General features: G+C 39.6%; 1 protein-coding gene across 1 annotated transcript in view; it reads left to right on the top strand.

Annotated features, from left to right (window-relative positions):
* The window catches only part of LOC115218453 (PDZ domain-containing protein GIPC3), an 86,510-nt gene that overhangs the window by 49,190 nt on the left and 17,608 nt on the right, over positions 1 to 19,712 (top strand). Inside the window, exons 2-3 of the mRNA XM_029788277.2 lie at positions 6,690 to 7,059; positions 15,304 to 15,407. Coding sequence (XP_029644137.1) covers positions 6,690 to 7,059; positions 15,304 to 15,407 — 474 coding nt within the window. The remainder of the gene's footprint in view (positions 1 to 6,689; positions 7,060 to 15,303; positions 15,408 to 19,712) is intronic.

Raw genomic sequence — 19,712 nt, 5'->3', positions numbered from 1 at the left:
TGGTGGTAGGACACACACACACACACGTGCATATACACACGATGGGCTTCTTTCAGTTTCTATCTACCAAATCCACTCACAAATCTATGCTTGGCCTCTAGCTATAGAAGACACTTGTCCAGGGTGCCATGCAATGGGATTGAACCTAGAACCATATGGTTGGGAAGCAAACTTCTTACCGCACAGTGACACCTGCACATATGAGTCCAAAGGCTTATTCTTTTACTCTTTTACTTGTTTTAGTCATTTGACTGCGGCCATGCTGGAGCACCGCCTTTAGTCGAACAAATCGACCCCAGGGCTTATTCTTTGAAAGTCTAGTACTTATTCTATCGGTCTATTTTGCCAAACTGCTAAGTTACAGGAACATAAACACACCACCATCGGTTGTCAAGCGATGTTGTGGGGACAGACACTGACACACATACATATATATATATATTTATATATACACATATACATATATACAACGGGCTTCTTTCAGTTTCCGTCTACCAAATCCACTCTCAAATCTTTGGTTGGCCCGAGGCTATAGTAGCCCAAGGTGCCACGCAGTGGGAATGAACCCGGAACCATATGGTTCATAAGCAAGCTACTTACCACACAGCTACACCTGTGCCACTTATGAAAAAAAATAATCAAAATTCAATTAGCTCAGCAAAAAGACACGTACAGTACTAAAGAAAAGAAGGAAAAAATACAAAAAAAACCTCAAGCAAATACCAAGAAAACTGTAGATTCCGTGTCACCTGGATTTCAACTTGTTTAATATAAATAAATAATATAAATAATATAAACAACATTGAGAATATGAAATGGGTTATGAGGTAAACCTGGGTGCTTTGTGTAAAATGTCATTTTGTTTAGATGACATTTTATGATGATGTTTACATGTATCTGGCACCCTGTCAGTTCTGATGACGAGAGTTCCACTTGATATGCTCACTGGAACAGTCTGCTTATAGAATTAATATGCAAGTGGCTGAGCACTCCACAGACATGTGTACCCTTAACGTAGTTCTCAGGGAGATTCAGTGCAACAAAGAGTGTGACAAGGTTGGCCCCTTTGAAATATGGGTCCTGCTCGTTTTTGCCTGCTGAGTGGATTTGAGCAAAGTGAAATAAAGAGTCTTGCTCAAGGACACATTGTGCCACAAGGGATTGAACTCATGACCTGGAGCTGAATACCCTTACCACTAAGCTATGAGCCTTCACAGTGTTTACTCATAAATAAAACAGAAAACTGGAAATATACTTAATCTCCCCATCACTAACCAAAAAAAAAAAAAAAAGATTAAGAAGAATTACGGAGATGTACTTGCATAGCGAGTGACTTGATCTGAGATCGTGTGCTGGAATGAAAACAATTGCAACGTGGAAGGTGTTTATAAGCCATTTAAGAAACACACAAAAACCGTTAGATTCACTTCAACATTTAAATTTAATTTGTCAAAATATTTTTGTCGCTTTGAGACCATGACCTGTTCGCTGACAAAACATTGTGCTGCACTTTACAGAGAATACTGGGAGCTTTCTATGTGGCACCAGCATTGTCAGAGCCACCAAGTAACTTGTGAGACAAAAACCTCTCAGCTGAGGGGTGGGGAGAAATATTGAGTGAAGGTGGCTTTGTGTCACTTGATGAGGGATTAAAGGTATAGAGGGACAGGTATACGAGGTGTCTTGGTGTAGAGTAGATACATGGGTACCCCAGTTGGAAAAGAAAGGGCAGTTAGAGAGTATGATAAAGAGCTGGTGAGTCAGAGAACACACACACACACACACACACAGAAAGGGAGAGAGAGAGAGAGAGAGAGAGAGAGAGAGAGAGAGAGAGAGAGAGAGAGAGAGAGTACTTGATTGGAACTTTATTTTACTAAGCCCAGGGCAATGAAAACAAAGTTGACCTCAGCAGTATTTGAACTCAGTCTTAAATTTATAATACTGTGTTAAACTGACCTTTTTTTTTCAAATTCCATAAAATAAATACCAGCTGAACACTGGGGTCGATGTGATTGACTTATCTCCTCTCCTGAAATTGCTGGCCTTGTGCCAAAATTTGAAATCAAATAATAGTTTTATATGAAACTGTTGGATATTGTATACACAGACATGCAGGAAGTAAATAGACACCTTTAATTTTCAAAATCTTGAAATGTCTTGCCACAAACCATTTATATTCTATTGTGAAACTATCTTGAAATTTGATAGGATTCCTAACCTACTCTGACTAAAGTTACATTTGTAATTCTCTCTGTCTCTGTCTATCTGTCTGTCTGTCTGTCTCTCTCTCTTTCTCTCTCTGTTTTTATATATATATATATATATATATATATATATATACAATAATATGTTACATTACTTGATAGTCAAGATAAAACTCTGAGTTTCAGATGCCGAAGTGGGAATCCACGACATCTCTTTGTAGCCAGATAACCGAAGAGATGTCGTGGATTTCCACTTCGGCATCTGAAACTCAGAGTTTTATCTTGACTATTGAGTAATGTAACATATTATTGTATAGATAAATTTCCTCTATTTACATAATATTGAGGTCTCTTTCTTTATTTTGTTATCTTACCGTTTTACCAATATATATATACAGTAGAACCTCGGTTTTTGAACAACTCTGATCATGAATTAATCATGCTTCATATATATCTATATCTGTTGATTCTTTTCCTTGGCTTTTGAATTGCACTATAATTCTATTAACAGTAGCAAGAAGAATTTGAAGATTTTCAGCAATTTTTCGCTGGCTAAGACCAGCCTCAGATTGCCCAACAATACAACCTCTTTGAAAATCTGACAGTTCTGCTGAATCTTTTTTGAGCATAGCATGGTTTCTCTTTGCAAATGTTTAATATAATGGCACCTGGAATGAAAAAGAATAATTACATTGTAAATTCTACACTGCAAAAAAACATATTAAAACGCTTAGATCAGAAATTTTGAAAATTAAAGGTGTCTATTTACTTTCTGCATGTCTGTGTACATTTACTATCAATATGACACATATTTGATGTGATTACTGTAGAAGTCCATGGGTGATATGCTGCCATATTTAAAACACAACTTAATTTTGGGACCCAAATTGAAAAGACCTCCTTTTGGTCATGAGTAACCATGGGACTGCACCTAGGAAATTCCCCTCTGGCCGGACAAGGTTGTTTTTAATGGAAGACCAGCAGTCGCCCATGCCTGCCAGTCTCCCCCTCTCCACCCCACCAATGTTATCCAAGGGAAAGGCAAAGGGGCTGATACATCTTGGCGCCAGTGACACCACAACTCATTTCTATAGCTGAGGTAACTGGAGCAACATGAAATAAAGCCTCTTGCTCAAGAACACAACACACAACCCGGTCCGGGAGTTGAACTCACTACCTCAGGATTGTGAGCCTGATGCTCTATAAACACTGAGCCATGTGCCTTCATGCCCAAGTTGTATTGACGACCTTATAATAATGCTATGTATAACATACAGTATTGCAGAACCTCTACAAGAATAGATCATCTACCGTAATCCCGTGTATTAATTTTTATTTTATCATCATCATCATCATCATCATCATCATCATCATCATCACCATCATCATCGTTTTAATGCTCATTTTTCCATGGTTGCATGTGTCAGACTTGTGTGTCATAGAAGCAGGAGTAGTCTCAGGTTGGGTTTGGTATCCAATCAGTTCTTTTGAATGAAATATTTGAGACATTATCCTGCACATTCCTTTGTATGGTAGCTTTATATTGTGTTTGGGCACACCTCAAAATACCCTGAGAAAGCTGAATGGAACAACACCAATCATGTTTGAAACATTCACAATGTAGTTAGTTATACATATATATATATAGGGCGGCCAGCAGGCAGAATCGTTAGCACGCCGGGCGAAATGCAGAGCCGTATTTCGTCCGCCATTACGGTCTGAGTTCAATTCCGCCAAGGTCGACTTTGCCTTTCATCCTTTCGGGGTCGATAAATAAAGTACCAGTTACGCACTGGGGTCGATATAATCGACTTAATCCCTTTGTCTGTCCTTGTTTGTCCCCTCTATGTTTAGCCCCTTGTGGGTAGTAAAGAAATAGATATATATATAGGATGGGGTATCAACACCACCACTACCATTACCAAAACCACCACCAAAAACAACAACAAGTCGTTAATTTCTCTAGCATTGTTGGCTTTGTGGTGTTATTGTTGTCATCATTATAATGGCCTTTAATTTCTTTATGCTAGCAATATTAGTATGTATCGAAGGAGAGTTTATTTTCATTTGAGTCTTGTGTCATCTTGTCTCTGAGGCTAATTTGTTTTCAGATTTAATTTCACTTTCATCCAGTTCTCTAGTTCATCTCTATCAGAATTTTATCTCTATGCTACAGTCAAGTCTCTGAGCTGCCTCTCTTTTACTTGTTTCAGTCATTTGACTGTGGCCATGCTGGAGCACCGCCTTTAGTCGAGCAAATCGACCCCAGGACTTATTCTTTGTAAGCCTAGTACTTACAGCATCGGTTGTCAAGCGATGTTGGTGGGGACAAACATAGATACACAAACACACACACACACACACACATATACATATATACGATGGGCTTCTTTCAGTTTCCATCTTCCAAATCCACTCACAAGGCTTTGGTCAGCCCGAAGCTATAGTAGAAGACACTTGCCCAAGGTGCCACACAGTGAGGACTGAACTCGGAGCCATGTGGTTTGTAAGCAAGCTACTTACCACACAGCCACTCCTACACCTCTATCACAGGTTAACTTGCTGGTCTCTGATCTACTTCTACACAAATTAACTTCCATGTCTTTGATGCACCTCCATCACAGGTGAACTCCTGTGTCTCTGACCTACCTTCATCACATATTAGAGTCTGTTCAGAATAATGGTGAAGTAGGCTTGTTGTTGTTGTTTAAGCTCGACTCAGCCTTGCTTGAGCAAACCTCTGATCAAAGATCAAAGGCTTTCCAACCATGACAACCCTCATTGCTTTCAGAAACAATATATATGTAAATATATATATATATATGCATGATAGATCAATAGCCACTACACACATTTTTTTCTATCCTTGTTTCTCTCCGTTTTTCTCTCTTTGTTTCTCTCCTTGTTTTTTCTGTATCCCTTTCTGTAGAAGAGCGTAGACTCGAAACATAAAAGACTTTTTCTATTCCTGAGCATTATACTAATACATGTGTTTGTTTTGTACACCACCTGTCTTCGTCTTTTGTTGTTTTTTTCGTAAACTCTCCCTATATATAGGGAGAGTTTACTCTCCCTATATATAGGGAGAGTTTATATATATATAGGAACCTAGGATTTCTTTTCCGTTTTTTTTAAAGATAATAACAGAGTGTGATTTGAGGAAGAATAAATTGCTTTCCCCCCCACCTCATTGGCTCTTACATACATGTTGTAATCGTTTAACCCCAGGTGAGCCATAATTCAGTAGGCTTGTGATCAAAGACATTCCAGTTGCGACAGTCTTGTTTTTCTTGTGGGAGAGGACCCAGGGTCACGTTGTCCAAATTGATCTTTTGTGAAACGATTGGGGCTGATCTGAGTGAGAGAATTATGGTTGCTATTTCTAGCAGGTTGAGTAACCATGTAGAAGTTATTTCATTGGTTTGTAGGTTATATTGTTACGGTTGATGATTGTGGTTGGGGTATCCGAGGCAGAAAAGGAGACACAAACATTCACATATGCACAGACATGCGTGCACACACACACACACACACACACACATGCATATGTCTCGTGTGATAGTAATAGCAGTGCATCGTGTATATATTTTCTTCACCCCTGATTTGTTATTTTATATATCCAGTACAAGGATGTAAAATTAACCCTTTGACTTTCATGGAAGCAAGATTAAGCTGGAAACTTGGGAGACCGAGGGCTTGTGACCAACCTACCTATCATGGTCCTTGGGGCCCTCAAGCAGAGTGTTCTCTCTTTTGCAAGAATTTTGGTCAGCATTCTGGTTTAAAGATAATTCCTTTCCACCTGACTTGGAGACTGAAAATATCAAAAACGACCATGAATATGTCTGCCTTTACACCTTTGACCTAAACAGTAAAAATACAAAGATAAATATTTTAACAATAATAGGAATTCAGAACATGGTGGCACAGGCATGACTGTGTGGCAAGAAGCTCGCTTCCCAATTACTTGGTTCTGGGTTCAGTCCCACTGCATGACACCTTGAGCAAGTGTCTTCTACTAAAATCTTTGGCCAGCCAAAAGCCTTGTGAGTCGATTTAGTAGATGGAAACTGAAAGAAGCTCATCAGGTGTGTGTGTGTGTATGTGTGTCCTACCATCACTTGTCAACCGGTGTTGGTGTGTTTTCATCCCTGTAACTTAGCAGTTTGGCAAAAGAGACCGATAGAATAAGTGACAGGTTTAAACGAAGTTGAATTATTTAGTTGAATGAATCGACCCAGTGCTAAACTGGGGTTGGTTCATTCATCTAAAAATTCTTCAAGTCAGTGCTCCAGCTTGGCCACAGTCTAACGACTGAAGCAAGTGAAAGATAGACAGATAATAGAATTTTACAGAATCTGATATTTTTGATTTTTTCATTCTAAAATCTTCTTTTCCCTTCAATTGAAGAAAAATCTGAATATTTATTTATTTTTCTTATTTATTTATTTATATATTTTTCATATTTATTTTTTTTTCTAGATCTTATTTTGTACCTTGAATTCCCACAAAGTCGATATGACCAAACTTCTCGGAGGCCAAATAGGTCTGGAGGATTTTATATTCGTTCACTTGAAAGGCCAGCCAAAAGAAATAGATATTACCAAAACTGAAGACGCTCTTGGACTAACTATCACAGACAACGGCAATGGTTACGCATTCATCAAAAGAATCAAAGAGAACAGCACTATGGACAAAATGCCTCAAGTAAAAGTAGGGGACCATTTGGAAAAAATAAATAGTACGAGCTTGATAGGTTGTCGACACTTTGAAGTTGCCAAAATGTTGAAAGAAATACCAAAAGGCACCACATTTACTCTTCGAATAGTGGAACCATTAAAGTCTGGATTCTGTATGTACTTTACTATTATTATTATTCATTATTATTATTATTTTATTATTATTATTATTATTATTATTATTATTATTATTATTATTATTATTATTATTATTATTATTAAGGCAGCGAGCTGGCAGAAACGTTAGCACGCCGGGTGAAATGCTTAGCAGTATTTCGTCTGCCGCTACGTTCTGAGTTCAAATTCCGCCGAGGTCGACTTTGCCTTTCATCCTTTTGGGGTTGATTAAATAAGTACCAGTTGCGCACTGGGATCGATATAATCAACTTAATCCATTTGTCTGTCCTTGTTTGTCCTCTCTGTGTTTAGTCCCTTGTGGGTAGTAAAGAAATATGTATTTCATCTGCCGTTACATTCTGAGTTCTAAGTCTGAGGTTGACTTTGCCTTTCATCCTTTCGGAGTCAATAAATTAAGTACCAGTTGCATACTGAGGTCGAGCTATCCTTTCAGGATAAATTAAGTACCAGTTGTGTACTGGGATCGATGTGGTTGACTGGTTTCCTCCCCCAAAATTTTGGGCCTTATACCTAGAGTAAAAATGATTATTATTATTATTATTATTATTATTATAAGAGGCAGGCATGGCTGTGTGGTAAGAAGCTTGCTTCCCAACCACGTGGTACCTTGGGCAAGTGCCTTCTACTGTAGTATTGGGCCAAAGAGGATTTGGTAGATGGAAACTTAAAGAAGCTCATCCTGTATATGTGTGTATATGTGTGTGTATAGAAGTAATAAATGGAAAAATGTATGGTAAATAAATATACAACATAACATATACAGAGCATAAAACTGAATGGGGGACAAACACTGAAGGTCCCTAATTCTTCATCAGTTATCAACCAATTGCTAACACTCACTCAGTTTCACACTTTTAATGATAACATATATATGATATATATATATATATATATATGTATGGGTATGTATGTATGTACGTCTGTATGTATGTATGCATGTATGTAGGTATGTATGTGTGTGTGTATATATATATATGTATATGTATGTATATGTTTGTATGTATGCAACCCTTATCCAAGAAGTGGGCCACATGAAACATGGTTCATCATCAGGTGGGCCACATGAGATATGGCTCATCATCAGGTGGGCCACACTACTAAAAACATTCCAGGTAATTTTTCATTGGCAAGCCATTATTCAGTCCCATGGGCTGTAGGATGCCCACCACATCTTTAGACAGACAGATGCAAAAACAATGATGCAGTGTCTTTGAGGCAGCCCAGTCTGTTAAAAACAGCAGCCAAATCTTTCACAAAGTACACCTTGCTATCTTGGAAAGAGAACTCATTTCTACAGCTGAGTGAAATGGAACAACATGAAATAAAGTGTCTTGCTCAAGAACACAACACACAGCCAGGTGTGAGAATTGAACGCAAAACCTCATGATTGTAAGCCAGATGCTCTAACCACTGAGCCATGTGCCTTCACTTCCAAGGAAATCCTGATGGTTGAGGTAGATGACTTTCAACAGAAGTAAACAACCCCCCACTGTGGTTGAGGTTGGAACCCTTTGTTGCCAACAAAGGTAACAACCTCCTCATTAGTGGGGCAATGAATATACATGCCCCAAAAAAGGATGAGATGGTCTTAGTTTGAAAGCCTTGTTTTATAGGTCTGCTCAGTCAGAAATGACCACCTGAGGCTAAACAACAACAACAACAAACAGAATTAAATGTTTTGTCAAGAGACATTAGGAAATGTCTGTAGTAGGATGTGAACCCTTGTAAATCACTGAGCAATGTGCCATTTTTTTGATAATGTAGTCATAGATATATATGTAAGAAGGGATGGCCATGATGAGAACAACTTTGAACAGGGCTGTTCCTAGGCCTAAACAGCATTAGATACTATAGTCTTTCTTATACTGTATCCAAATAAAGACGGTGCTCCAGCATGGCTGCAATCAAATGACTGAAACAAATAAAAGAAAAGAATACATCTCAAGTACAAGAGTCGGTAATCCCTGCTCAGTGGAGCTGCTGCAGTTGTTCTTGTCCCAGTTCAGCAGGTTTAAGGTCCAAGGCATTCCAGCCAGATGTGACAGTCTGGTCTTTGTTGTAACACTGTATCTTTTTCTCTGGCTCTCAATTGGTTAACAAGACCTCTGGAGATATGCAGTGATTGAGAAGACCTGGCAAGTAAAGTGAGATCATGGCTGTAGCCTACACCAGTGTCGCATAAACAGCCCATTTAAAAAGTACCTTTGAACTGTCAGGCAACATGCTGTGCTTGAGGAGGCTTATTGAGTCAAGTAAAATCAAAATCAAAATCAAATGGAAATTGTAGTTGTGGCTGATGCCAGTGCCACCTGACTGGTTCCATGCTGGTGGCATGCAATAAGCATCATTCATGCACGGGTCGTTGCCAGTGTCGCCTGACTGTCTCTCTTGCCAGTGGCATATAAAAAGCACCATCTGAACGTGGCCAATGCCAGTGCCACCTGACTGGCTCCCGTACCGGTGGCACATAAAAAGCACCCACTACACTCTCAGGGTGGTTGGCATTAGAAAGGGTATCCAGCTGTTGAAACACTGCCAGATCAGACTGGAGCCTGGTGTGGGCCTCCTGGCTTGCCAGTCCCCAGTCAAGCCATCCAACCTATGCCAGCATGGAAAACAGACGTTAAACGATGATGATGAGAGTTCCAGCATGGATGAACAGAATAGCCTCCTTGTGATTTTAACATGCAACTGGCTGAGCACTCCACAGACATGCGTACCCTTAATATAGTTCTCAGGGAGATTCAGTGTGATGCAGAATGTGACAAGGCTGGCCCTTTGAATTGCAGGTACAACTCGCTTTTGCCAGCTGAGTGGACTGGAGCAATGTGAAGTGAAGTGTCTTGCTCAAGGACACAATACAGTGCTGGGAATCAAACTCATGACTTTATGATCAAGAACCAAATATTCTAACCACTAAGTCACCTTCACAGTGTATCAAGGAATACATAATCCAATGTGTCTTTTCTGTTTTAAAATAGCAAGATGTGATTCAAGGTAAATTTGGCTCTTATTTCTGGTGGGTCAAATGACGTTGTGGTGGGTGAGGGGTTGGCTCCCTCGTTAACTCGTATTCACATGTGATGTAATTGGAGGCAGAAGTGATGAGGGTGAAATTATAAGAGTGGAAAGTAGAGCAGTTAGAAGAGCACTGGGAGCTGTTGAATTTGTTGCCCCAGTTATGAGGAAGTTGTTACCTCTGTTGGCCACAAAGGGTTTCTGCCTCAACCATTGGGATTTCCATAGAATATAAATGACCAAGAATACAAGATTACTACCCCCTAAAAGGTGTGGAGGAGTAACCCTTTGATGGGCTTACCTCCTGTCTGTTGCTGATATTCTGTTGACAACAAATGGTTTCTTCTATTTCAACCATCGTTGGCAATGGTGGAGTCTTAATGTCTAATGTATGATGCTTGGACCATGTGTACAATGCAACATCTTTCCTAAAATTTCTTCCATTTCCATCAGTGAAGAGGTCCAACACAGAAGTGCCCTTCTTTCTTCATGTTTTTGTATACTGTTTTTGTTGTTGCTGTTAATTCTCATCCCTGATTCATCATTTTCATCATCGTCATTTAATGTCCGCTTTCCATGCTAGCATGAGTTGGACGGTTCGACTGGGGTCTGGGAAGCCAGAAGGCTGTGCCAGGCCTAGTCTGATCTGGCAGTGTTTCTTCAGCTGGATGCCCTTCCTCGGCACAGTGCCAGGCGAGGCTGGCAATGGCCACGATCGGTTGGTGCTTTTAACGTGCCACCGGCATGGATGCCAGTCGGGGCAGCGCTGGCAACAGCCATGTTTGGATGGTTCTTTTACATGCCACTGGCACTGGTATCACAACTACAATTTCCATTGATTTTTGAGCGATTTCGATTCCAACTGCAATTATTTTGTCAGTGTTTTAAAAAATATTTTTTTTATTGTGTCTGTGCCATTTAAAAAGTACCTGTACTGGTGCCATGTAATAATAGCATCCAGTACATTCTGTAAAGTGGTTGGCATTAGGAAGAGCATCGAACCATAGAAACCATATGAAAACAAACAACTGGAGCCTGATGCAGCTTCTTGATTTGCCAGCTCCTGTCAAAGTCCAACCCATGCCAACAGATGTTAAATGATGATGAGGAATGATAAGGATATCATAAACAATGTTATGCAATATATATAACGTGTGGTATAAGGGATATTTGGCTGCTATTTCCACCAGGGTGTATGACCACATAAGAGCTGATCCCAGTTTCTTTGGCAATTAAGTGACTGAGAGTACAATACTAGTCCCTGAATTGACATCTGGTCCTTGCAGAATTAACCCCTACCCTGTTGCTTTAAGCATGGTTGGAGTATTGTGAAGTGAAGGGCTTTGCTTAAGGACCCAACATTTTGTCCAGTTTCTAAATTAAATCTGTGAGACCTTACGGTCGTTAGCTCACCTACATACCACTTACCACTAAGCCATGCGCCTTCGTATTTAATTTGTTAAATTACAGCATTTGATTTAATCTACATTTTTCCCTTTCTCTTATTCTATCGTTTCACGTTTGGTCAAATAATGTACATATACATTGAGATTGGCAGAATTGGTTGTGCGGAACCAAATGTTTTGGGGTATTTTATTCTGAGTTTCGATCCTGCTATAAATGGTTACTGTTGTTGTCACGTGATTATGTGACCGATCAGGCTATCAGATGTTGTTACACATCGCTGGTCACAATGTGTTTTGCATTGTTTTAGCTTTCATATTACACCACCCTGCTGGCTAAACAAGCAGGCCAACATTCCCCTCTGATTGAAAAGGGGACTGAAGTAACGTGAAATGAAGTGTTTTACTCAAGAACACAATGCACCACCCAATCAGGGAATCGAACTCATGATCTAGTGATTGTGAGTTCAACAGCCTTACCACTTGGCCACATGCCTTCACTGTTGTTGTACACAAATAATACAAACAAAAATAATCATTAGTCTTAGGTCTAACACACCATTTGTTTTATCGCTAACTCATGGTCCTTGTGTTGTTTTTAATTTGGGTGGTAGGTGTGACCCCCTGCTAGATTTAACATCACAACCTGACCCTTGGCTGCCTTTGGTGGAGTTCATTCTGTTGCAGTAACGAGGTTAAACTTTTGATTCCCTTTTAGAACATTGACCAGCTGATATTTTCAGGCTGGGTGTCAATCTCACCAAATGGGTGTAGGGGGTTGCAAAAGTCATGGCCACTGCACTTTCTCCCTTCACTAACTAAGGACAGTGGTAAAATCCTAAGATGTGTACATAGACCTCTATATTTATGGGAAGTGGCTTTTTTCTTATGCCTGTTTCATTAAATGCACGCTTATGTTTACATTTTATCATCTTTATATCTTTAGATTTGTCATATAAGCTTTTTACAATTGGTTTGCAGTAAGAGAGTTTATAAGCCCAACCCATGCCAGCATGGAAAACAGTAAATGATGATGAAGATATCTGATGATATTCGTAGACCTTCACAGTTGCATTATTAAGAATTGAATTGAGTGTATTTGGCATTTGTGTTGTTTCCCATATACCGATTGAATTCTGGAATTCTACTTCCTAAATTCATGAAGATTTAGGGACTTTACTGTTCCAAACCAACTGCAAAAAACTAATAAGAAAATATGAAAACTATTAAATAAAAAAGATGAAACTTAAACATTGTTTTGTATTTCATGAAACAAGCATAGTTCCCATTTGTAAATACATTTATACCACTAATACTCTAGGGTGTGGCATGAACATCTTACAAGCTCATCATTGAACTATATAATTCACTAATTTTGTATTTATACAAAAATCCTTAATTTTGTTTGTTATTAAAAAATCCGTAAACCCTTTGAGCCTTGACCTCCTGAACCTTATTTGACCATATACCTGGCTTCCTGATGTACCCCACCATCAGGAAGCCAGGTATATGCCAGTTAGAGTGGTGCTATGGTATAGAGCAAAAAATGCCATCCCCCCGTAAACCAGCATTATGGGTTCAAAGGGTCAGGTTTCATTTGTATTATCCAATTTAATATGAATGCCTTGTTATTAGCCTTGAGAGATCTTCTCATATAAGTACTTCGTACATAGAAGCACATACACAGATCATAGCAAGCAAGAATCATCAGGCACCCATAACAGAAGAATTCCATTTGTTATGATCTCTGTGTGTGCTTTTATGCAGGAACACAATATTTGCTGTTCTGACAGAGAATCTATGTTAAGTTGGATATAAAATGGAATTAAAGGCTTGTGATGTCTGTGGAATATTTCCTTCTCCCATTACAATTATTTCTGTAGTCTTAAGAATCAGGAACTCAAAGAAGAAGCTTACAAGCGGAGTGCAATTCAATAGTTACCCTTTTACTCTTTTACTTGTTTCAGTCATTTGACTGTGGCCATGCTGCAGCACTGCCATTAGTCGAGCAAATCGACCCCGGGACTTATTCTTTGTAAGCCCATTACTTATTCTATCGGTCTCTTTTGCCGAACCGCTAAGTGATGGGGATGTAAACACACCAGCATCGGTTGTCAAGCAATGCTAGGGGGACAAACACAGACACACAAACACACACACACACATACATATATATATATATATATATATACATATATACGACAGGCTTCTTTCAGTTTCCGTCTACCAAATCCACTCACAAGGCATTGGTCGGCCCAGGGCTATAGCAGAAGACACTTGCCCAAGGTGCCATGCAGTGGGACTGAACCCGAAACCATGTGGTTGGTTAGCAAGCTACTTACCACACAGCCACTCCTGCGCCTTGTTGTTTATTTTACTTCTTGTTCATGTAGTTCACATCCAGTGACCATCTTTATGGTAGCATGTGGTTCATTATAGCCCCGTTCACGTGAGGTTCATTCATTACCTCTGGAGATAACAGGTGAAGTTAGAGTGGGATAAGAGTCCGCTGTGAGCTGCCAGCTTCACAGAGTTTCTCAGCATAAGCAAGAAGGAAGAAAAAAGCAAGAATGTCTTAATCCTTCTGCTTATATAGTTGTTGCCAACGAGAGTCTCGCCGTCGTCTCGCACATGGCAAATGGTTGCAGGTGAGATCTTGTACAAAATGGCACTGGCTTCTTGTACCTCGCTACAGATATAAACATTACCTATTTCTTTATTACCCACAAGGGGCTAAACATAGAGGGGACAAACAAGGACAGACATAGGTATTAAGTCGATTACATCGACCCCAGTGCGTAACTGGTGCTTAATTTATCGACCCCGAAAGGATGAAAGGCAAAGTCGACCTCGGCGGAATTTGAACTCAGAACGTAGCGGCAGACGAAATACCTATTTCGTTACTACCCACAAGGGGCCAAACACAGAGGGGACAAACAAGGACAGACATAGGTATTAAGTCGATTACATCGACCCCAGTGCGTAACTGGTGCTTAATTTATCGACCCCGAAAGGACGAAAGGCAACGTCGACCTCGGCGGAATTTGAACTCAGAACGTAGCGGCAGACGAAATACCTATTTCGTTACTACCCACAAGGGGCCAAACACAGAGGGGACAAACAAGGACAGACATAGGTATTAAGTCGATTACATCGACCCCAGTGCGTAACTGGTGCTTAATTTATCGACCCCGAAAGGATGAAAGGCAAAGTCGACCTCGGCGGAATTTGAACTCAGAACGTAGCGGCAGACGAAATACCTATTTCGTTACTACCCACAAGGGGCCAAACACAGAGGGGACAAACAAGGACAGACATAGGTATTAAGTCGATTACATCGACCCCAGTGCGTAACTGGTGCTTAATTTATCGACCCCAAAGGACGAAAGGCAACGTCGACCTCGGCGGAATTTGAACTCAGAACGTAGCGGCAGACGAAATACTTATTTCGTTACTACCCACAAGGGGCCAAACACAGAGGGGACAAACAAGGACAGACATAGGTATTAAGTCGATTACATCGACCCCAGTGCGTAACTGGTGCTTAATTTATCGACCCTGAAAGGATGAAAGGCAAAGTCGACCTCGGCGGAATTTGAACTCACAACGTAACGGCAGACGAAATACCGCTAAGCATTTCGCCCGGCGTGCTAACGCTTCTGCCAGCTCACCGCCTTAAATAAATACAGAAAAAAATAAATACAGATATAAACATTACCTTTTGGTATTAAATACTGTTTCCGTCATTAATAATTAATTGTTTTTGTCTTATTTATTCTTGTTTGTTTCTTCTTGTAGCTGTTATTGATATGCCATATTCCAAAAAGAAAAGTGGAAAGGTAGGAAGTGGTAAAAAGACCCTACGGTTTCGTGCTAATGGACCTGCCGTAGTTGAAGCAGAGGTAAGTACACATCACTGTTATCACCTCCACCTTAACGAAGGCAAAGGTATTGCTTTCAGTCATGTTTGTTTGTCTGTCTGTCTGTCTGTGGGCAAGATGTCTGAAGAACCGCTGGATGGATTCGGATGAAACTTTCAGGGATGTTTGGCCTTGTGACTGGCACGAACTGATTAGATTTTGGGACCAATCCGGTACCAGACAATGATTCTGGATTATTTTTCCTGTTTTTTTTTAACTTAATTTTTGAGAGAGGTCAGGTTCATTTTTAGAATTCTCGTTTGTGAGAGCAGTCGAGTTTATTTCAGATATTCTCATTTTAAAAATCATCTCCAGCTAATCCGTTGAGAGGACGTTGGTGTTGCCTTGGCAGACATTTGCTCTTTCTCAGTGCTTTTGTTAATTTCTATTTTTATTACTACAATATTGCATGTTTATTGACTAATTAACCTTGTTTTGTAATGATTTATAATTCTGCATTTATAACTAGGTCGGTGAATTGACGATTATTAGAGCATTGGACAAAACACTTTCTGGCATATATTCTGGATATTTATGTCCTGAGTTCAAATCCTGCCAAGGTCAACTTTGGTTTTTATCCCTCATGAGGAGATAAAATAAACTGCCATTTAAGTAAATGGCATTGATTTAATTGACTGCTAACCTCTTCCAACATGGAATGGTTTAGCATGGTCAAGTGGTATAGGCCAAATGCTGACCTAACCATGGGGCTTGATGTCAGGACTAAATCCCTCCAAATTTTACACAAAAATATCGACTAATTATTCACTTTTCTAAAATATTTTTATTGACTGCCAGGGGAGGGATTTTGTCCTTGGAGGGATTTTGTACCATGGGGATCTGGTGACAGGTGAAGTGACACTGGTTGGAATTACACAAGGTAGCTCTTTGTAGTTAACTACATTGGTGGCTATATGCATAGATGTGTATGTATGTGCATATGGATAAGCAGCTTGTTCTCGTGTGTGTGTGTGTGTGTGTGTGTGTGTGTGTGTTACAACGGAACACAAGTGTATGTTTCATCACACTTTCTGTGTGTCTGTCCTTATTTATTCCATATGTACATTTGATTGTGTGTGTATGTTCACCCAGGAACCTCAAATGGAGAAACCCTGAAATGTTTTACACATTTTCTCTCTCCCTCTAATCACTCTTATATGGAGAATGTGAATCAGACTGCTCTGTTCTCTGTTTGAGGAACCCCAACATTTTTAGATTTCTATGCAAATCTGTTGTTACGGAAATCCACTCCACCTATGATGATAATAGGAACAAATAAAAATCTACACCATGGATATAAGAGCTATAGGTTTCTCAGCTGTTTTAAAAAGATGTTCTCCTTTTTTCTATGTTCTGTGTGCAACTGAATTCTACAAGGGTGTACAATTTTTTTCCTTGTCCCATACAATAACATCAGGCTTGTTGTGCTTACATCAGGTTGCTGATTTTGCTGGAATGTTCCATCAGTATTCTTCTTTTTAAAGGTGTGGACACTTACCTGTGTCTGCTTTGTCTTTGGTGTGTCATTCAGGACAGTCCTTCTTGCGTATTGTAGACTGTCTTAGTGACAATATCTTATCTCATGGGAAAGTAGTAGTGTGGACATTTTTAAACTGCTACAGATAATATGAGTGATATCTTCCACACTGCCATGACACAGTCAACATTTTCTATCGCAGATTGGAGGTCTAGAAATGTCCTTATCTCTTTTGTTGATTATGTATTCAGTAGCTGTCTCCTGCTCTTGGATTGCAAAGTTAGCCTTCTGTGTAAGATATGATGCACTCATCTCAGATTCCAAAGTATTTGTAGCATTTGTCACTGGTGATAGGCAAGATAGATCGGCTATTGGTATCCAATTCCTTGCTTGGTCAACAGTCTTATCTTGTTTGACTACCAAATATGGACGTTTTCCATGACCAAACTCCATTCTTATGCCCCGTGCAAATGTTGTGACAAGTTCTAACTGTTTCTTGATGTCAGGAACGTTGCTCAAGTACAGCTGAAGGTCATCAACAAAAAAAAGGGTCTGGGTATAAATTTAATCTTTCTTTCACCTGCAGAGCTTGTCATGTAACCTTTGTATTTCCTTAACAGAACTGACAGAAGTTTCTCAACTAGAACAAAAAGCCTTACAGAGAAGCTGTCACCCTGAAATATTTCTCTTGATAGTGTAATTCCGTGAGTGACTATAGTGAAAACTTCAGTTCTTAATGAAAGCTCCGTGGACTGGGTTGTTGCCAGGAAAGTAATTCATTATTATTGAAGATCATCATCATCATCATCATCATCATCATCATTTAGCATCCGCTTTCCATGCTAGCATGGGTTGGATGGTTCAACTGGGGTCTCGGAAGCCAGAAGGCTGCATCAGGCCCAGTATGATCTGGCAGTGTTTCTACAGCTGGATGCCCTTCCTAATGCCAACCACTCCATGAGTGTAGTGGGTGCTTTTTACGTGCCACCCGCACAGGTGCCAGACGGAGCTGGCAAATGGCCACGGACGGATGGTGCTTTTTACGTGTCATCAAAAAGGTTCGAATAGGAATCAAAGGGGTTCATAGGTAAAAAACGATTGACAACCCCTTCTGCTGAAGATGATGAAGTTTTGTATGGATTTTGCTGTTAAATGTTTTTTCAGTTGTTTGTATTCTCCCCTCATTATTTCTGCTTGTTCTATAATTGGTTACTGTTCGTGTGATGGCAGCATGTCGTTCGTCTCAGTTTTATTGTCTCATCGGTGGTGGTCGGCATTGTTTACAATCTTCTCAGGAGAGGAGTTCACTGGTCTGGTCTGACTCTTTATTTGCTGTGGGATTCAAATGGTCTTGTGGGGATAACAACGAATTTTTTCCCAACAAATGTTGCTTGTTTGGCATTCAAGTTTGAGTTATTGGGATACACATGCATTTGCATGTATTGTATGTATATATATGTACACTTACATACATACATACATACATACATACATACATACATACATACATAAATACATATATCGGGTTATCCCATAAATAATGCGTTTTTTTTACACTTTTTTAATTTATTATTTCCTTCATTTTCTACAATGCTCTGGTAAACTTGCAAGGCCCCTCTTCCAAAATTCACATGTCCATGATGAAAAGTACTCCTCCAGTATTGTACTGACTTCATCTACAAAATTCATATTTTTTCTGTCCAAATTATTTTGAAGACTGGAATAAATGATAATCAGATAGGGCAATGTCTGGCGAATATGGTGGGTGGGGCATTGTTTCCTATTCAAACTGCTCCAGCCTATGGAATGTCATCCTTGCTGCATGAGGCCAAGCATTATCCTGATGGAAGAACACCTTTTGTCTTGAAACCAAAGATGGTTGTTTTTCTTCTAGTGCTGATTTGAATGACTGGTTGAATGACCAAATCTAAACTTTTCTGCTAGTTCCTCAACAGCTATGATGGAATTTTGTTCCATCAGGGTTTGCAGGATGTCCTCGTTAAGCTCTACAGATCTTTCAGGATGAGGCTGTAGTTTTTGGTTCAGAATTCCTGGAACCACTGTTAACACTGGCTTACACTTATTGTCCGATCCCCATATACGGTATTAATATTCCGCACACTTTCCATTGCGTTCTTGCCTATATGCCGAATATACTCCGTTGTCACTTTGGAAAAATAACTGTTAACATTGAACTGCACTCGTCAAAACCTGTGCTAAGAATAAGTACAGGGTAGTATTACTACCTTCTTTAGTAGCAAGTTGATGCAAGTAGTTTAATCCCACCCACCTCTGACTTTTAGTTCAGGCAATTGAAAAGAACCGTATTATTTATAGGATGACCCAATATATATATATCTTCTAAACATGTTGTTCACAAGAAATCAGCTTTGTCACACAACATGAAAATCAACATACTGATAGCAGACCTGTACATGTCCCCACTATGCAAAACCTACGAAACAAAGAAACATGTACAGAAATTCATGCACCCACATGTATTTCTCTGGATATGATCAGAAAGATAGGGTTCAGGTACACAGGGGAGCTAGAAAGAAGTTAGATAGCATTATCTATAATGAAACCAATGGTACCTGCGCTAAATATAGAAGTAAAGACTGGAATAGGATACAAAGAGTTTGTGACAAAGCAAACAGGGTGAACATGTAGTACAAGACTGACAAATATCAAGGAGTGATATTTGTAGAGGCTGAAGATTTAGGTAAGCTCTGAAGGAGGCCAAACTCAATATTAAGATCGTTGGAAAGCCAGGGAGTTCTGTCAGATCACAACTATGTAGGACATACCCC

Source organism: Octopus sinensis, linkage group LG13, assembly GCF_006345805.1.
Source record: "Octopus sinensis linkage group LG13, ASM634580v1, whole genome shotgun sequence".
NCBI lineage: Eukaryota > Metazoa > Mollusca > Cephalopoda > Octopoda > Octopodidae > Octopus > Octopus sinensis.
Note: the sequence above shows the minus strand (reverse complement) of the source record. Positions and strands in the feature narration are given on the sequence as shown.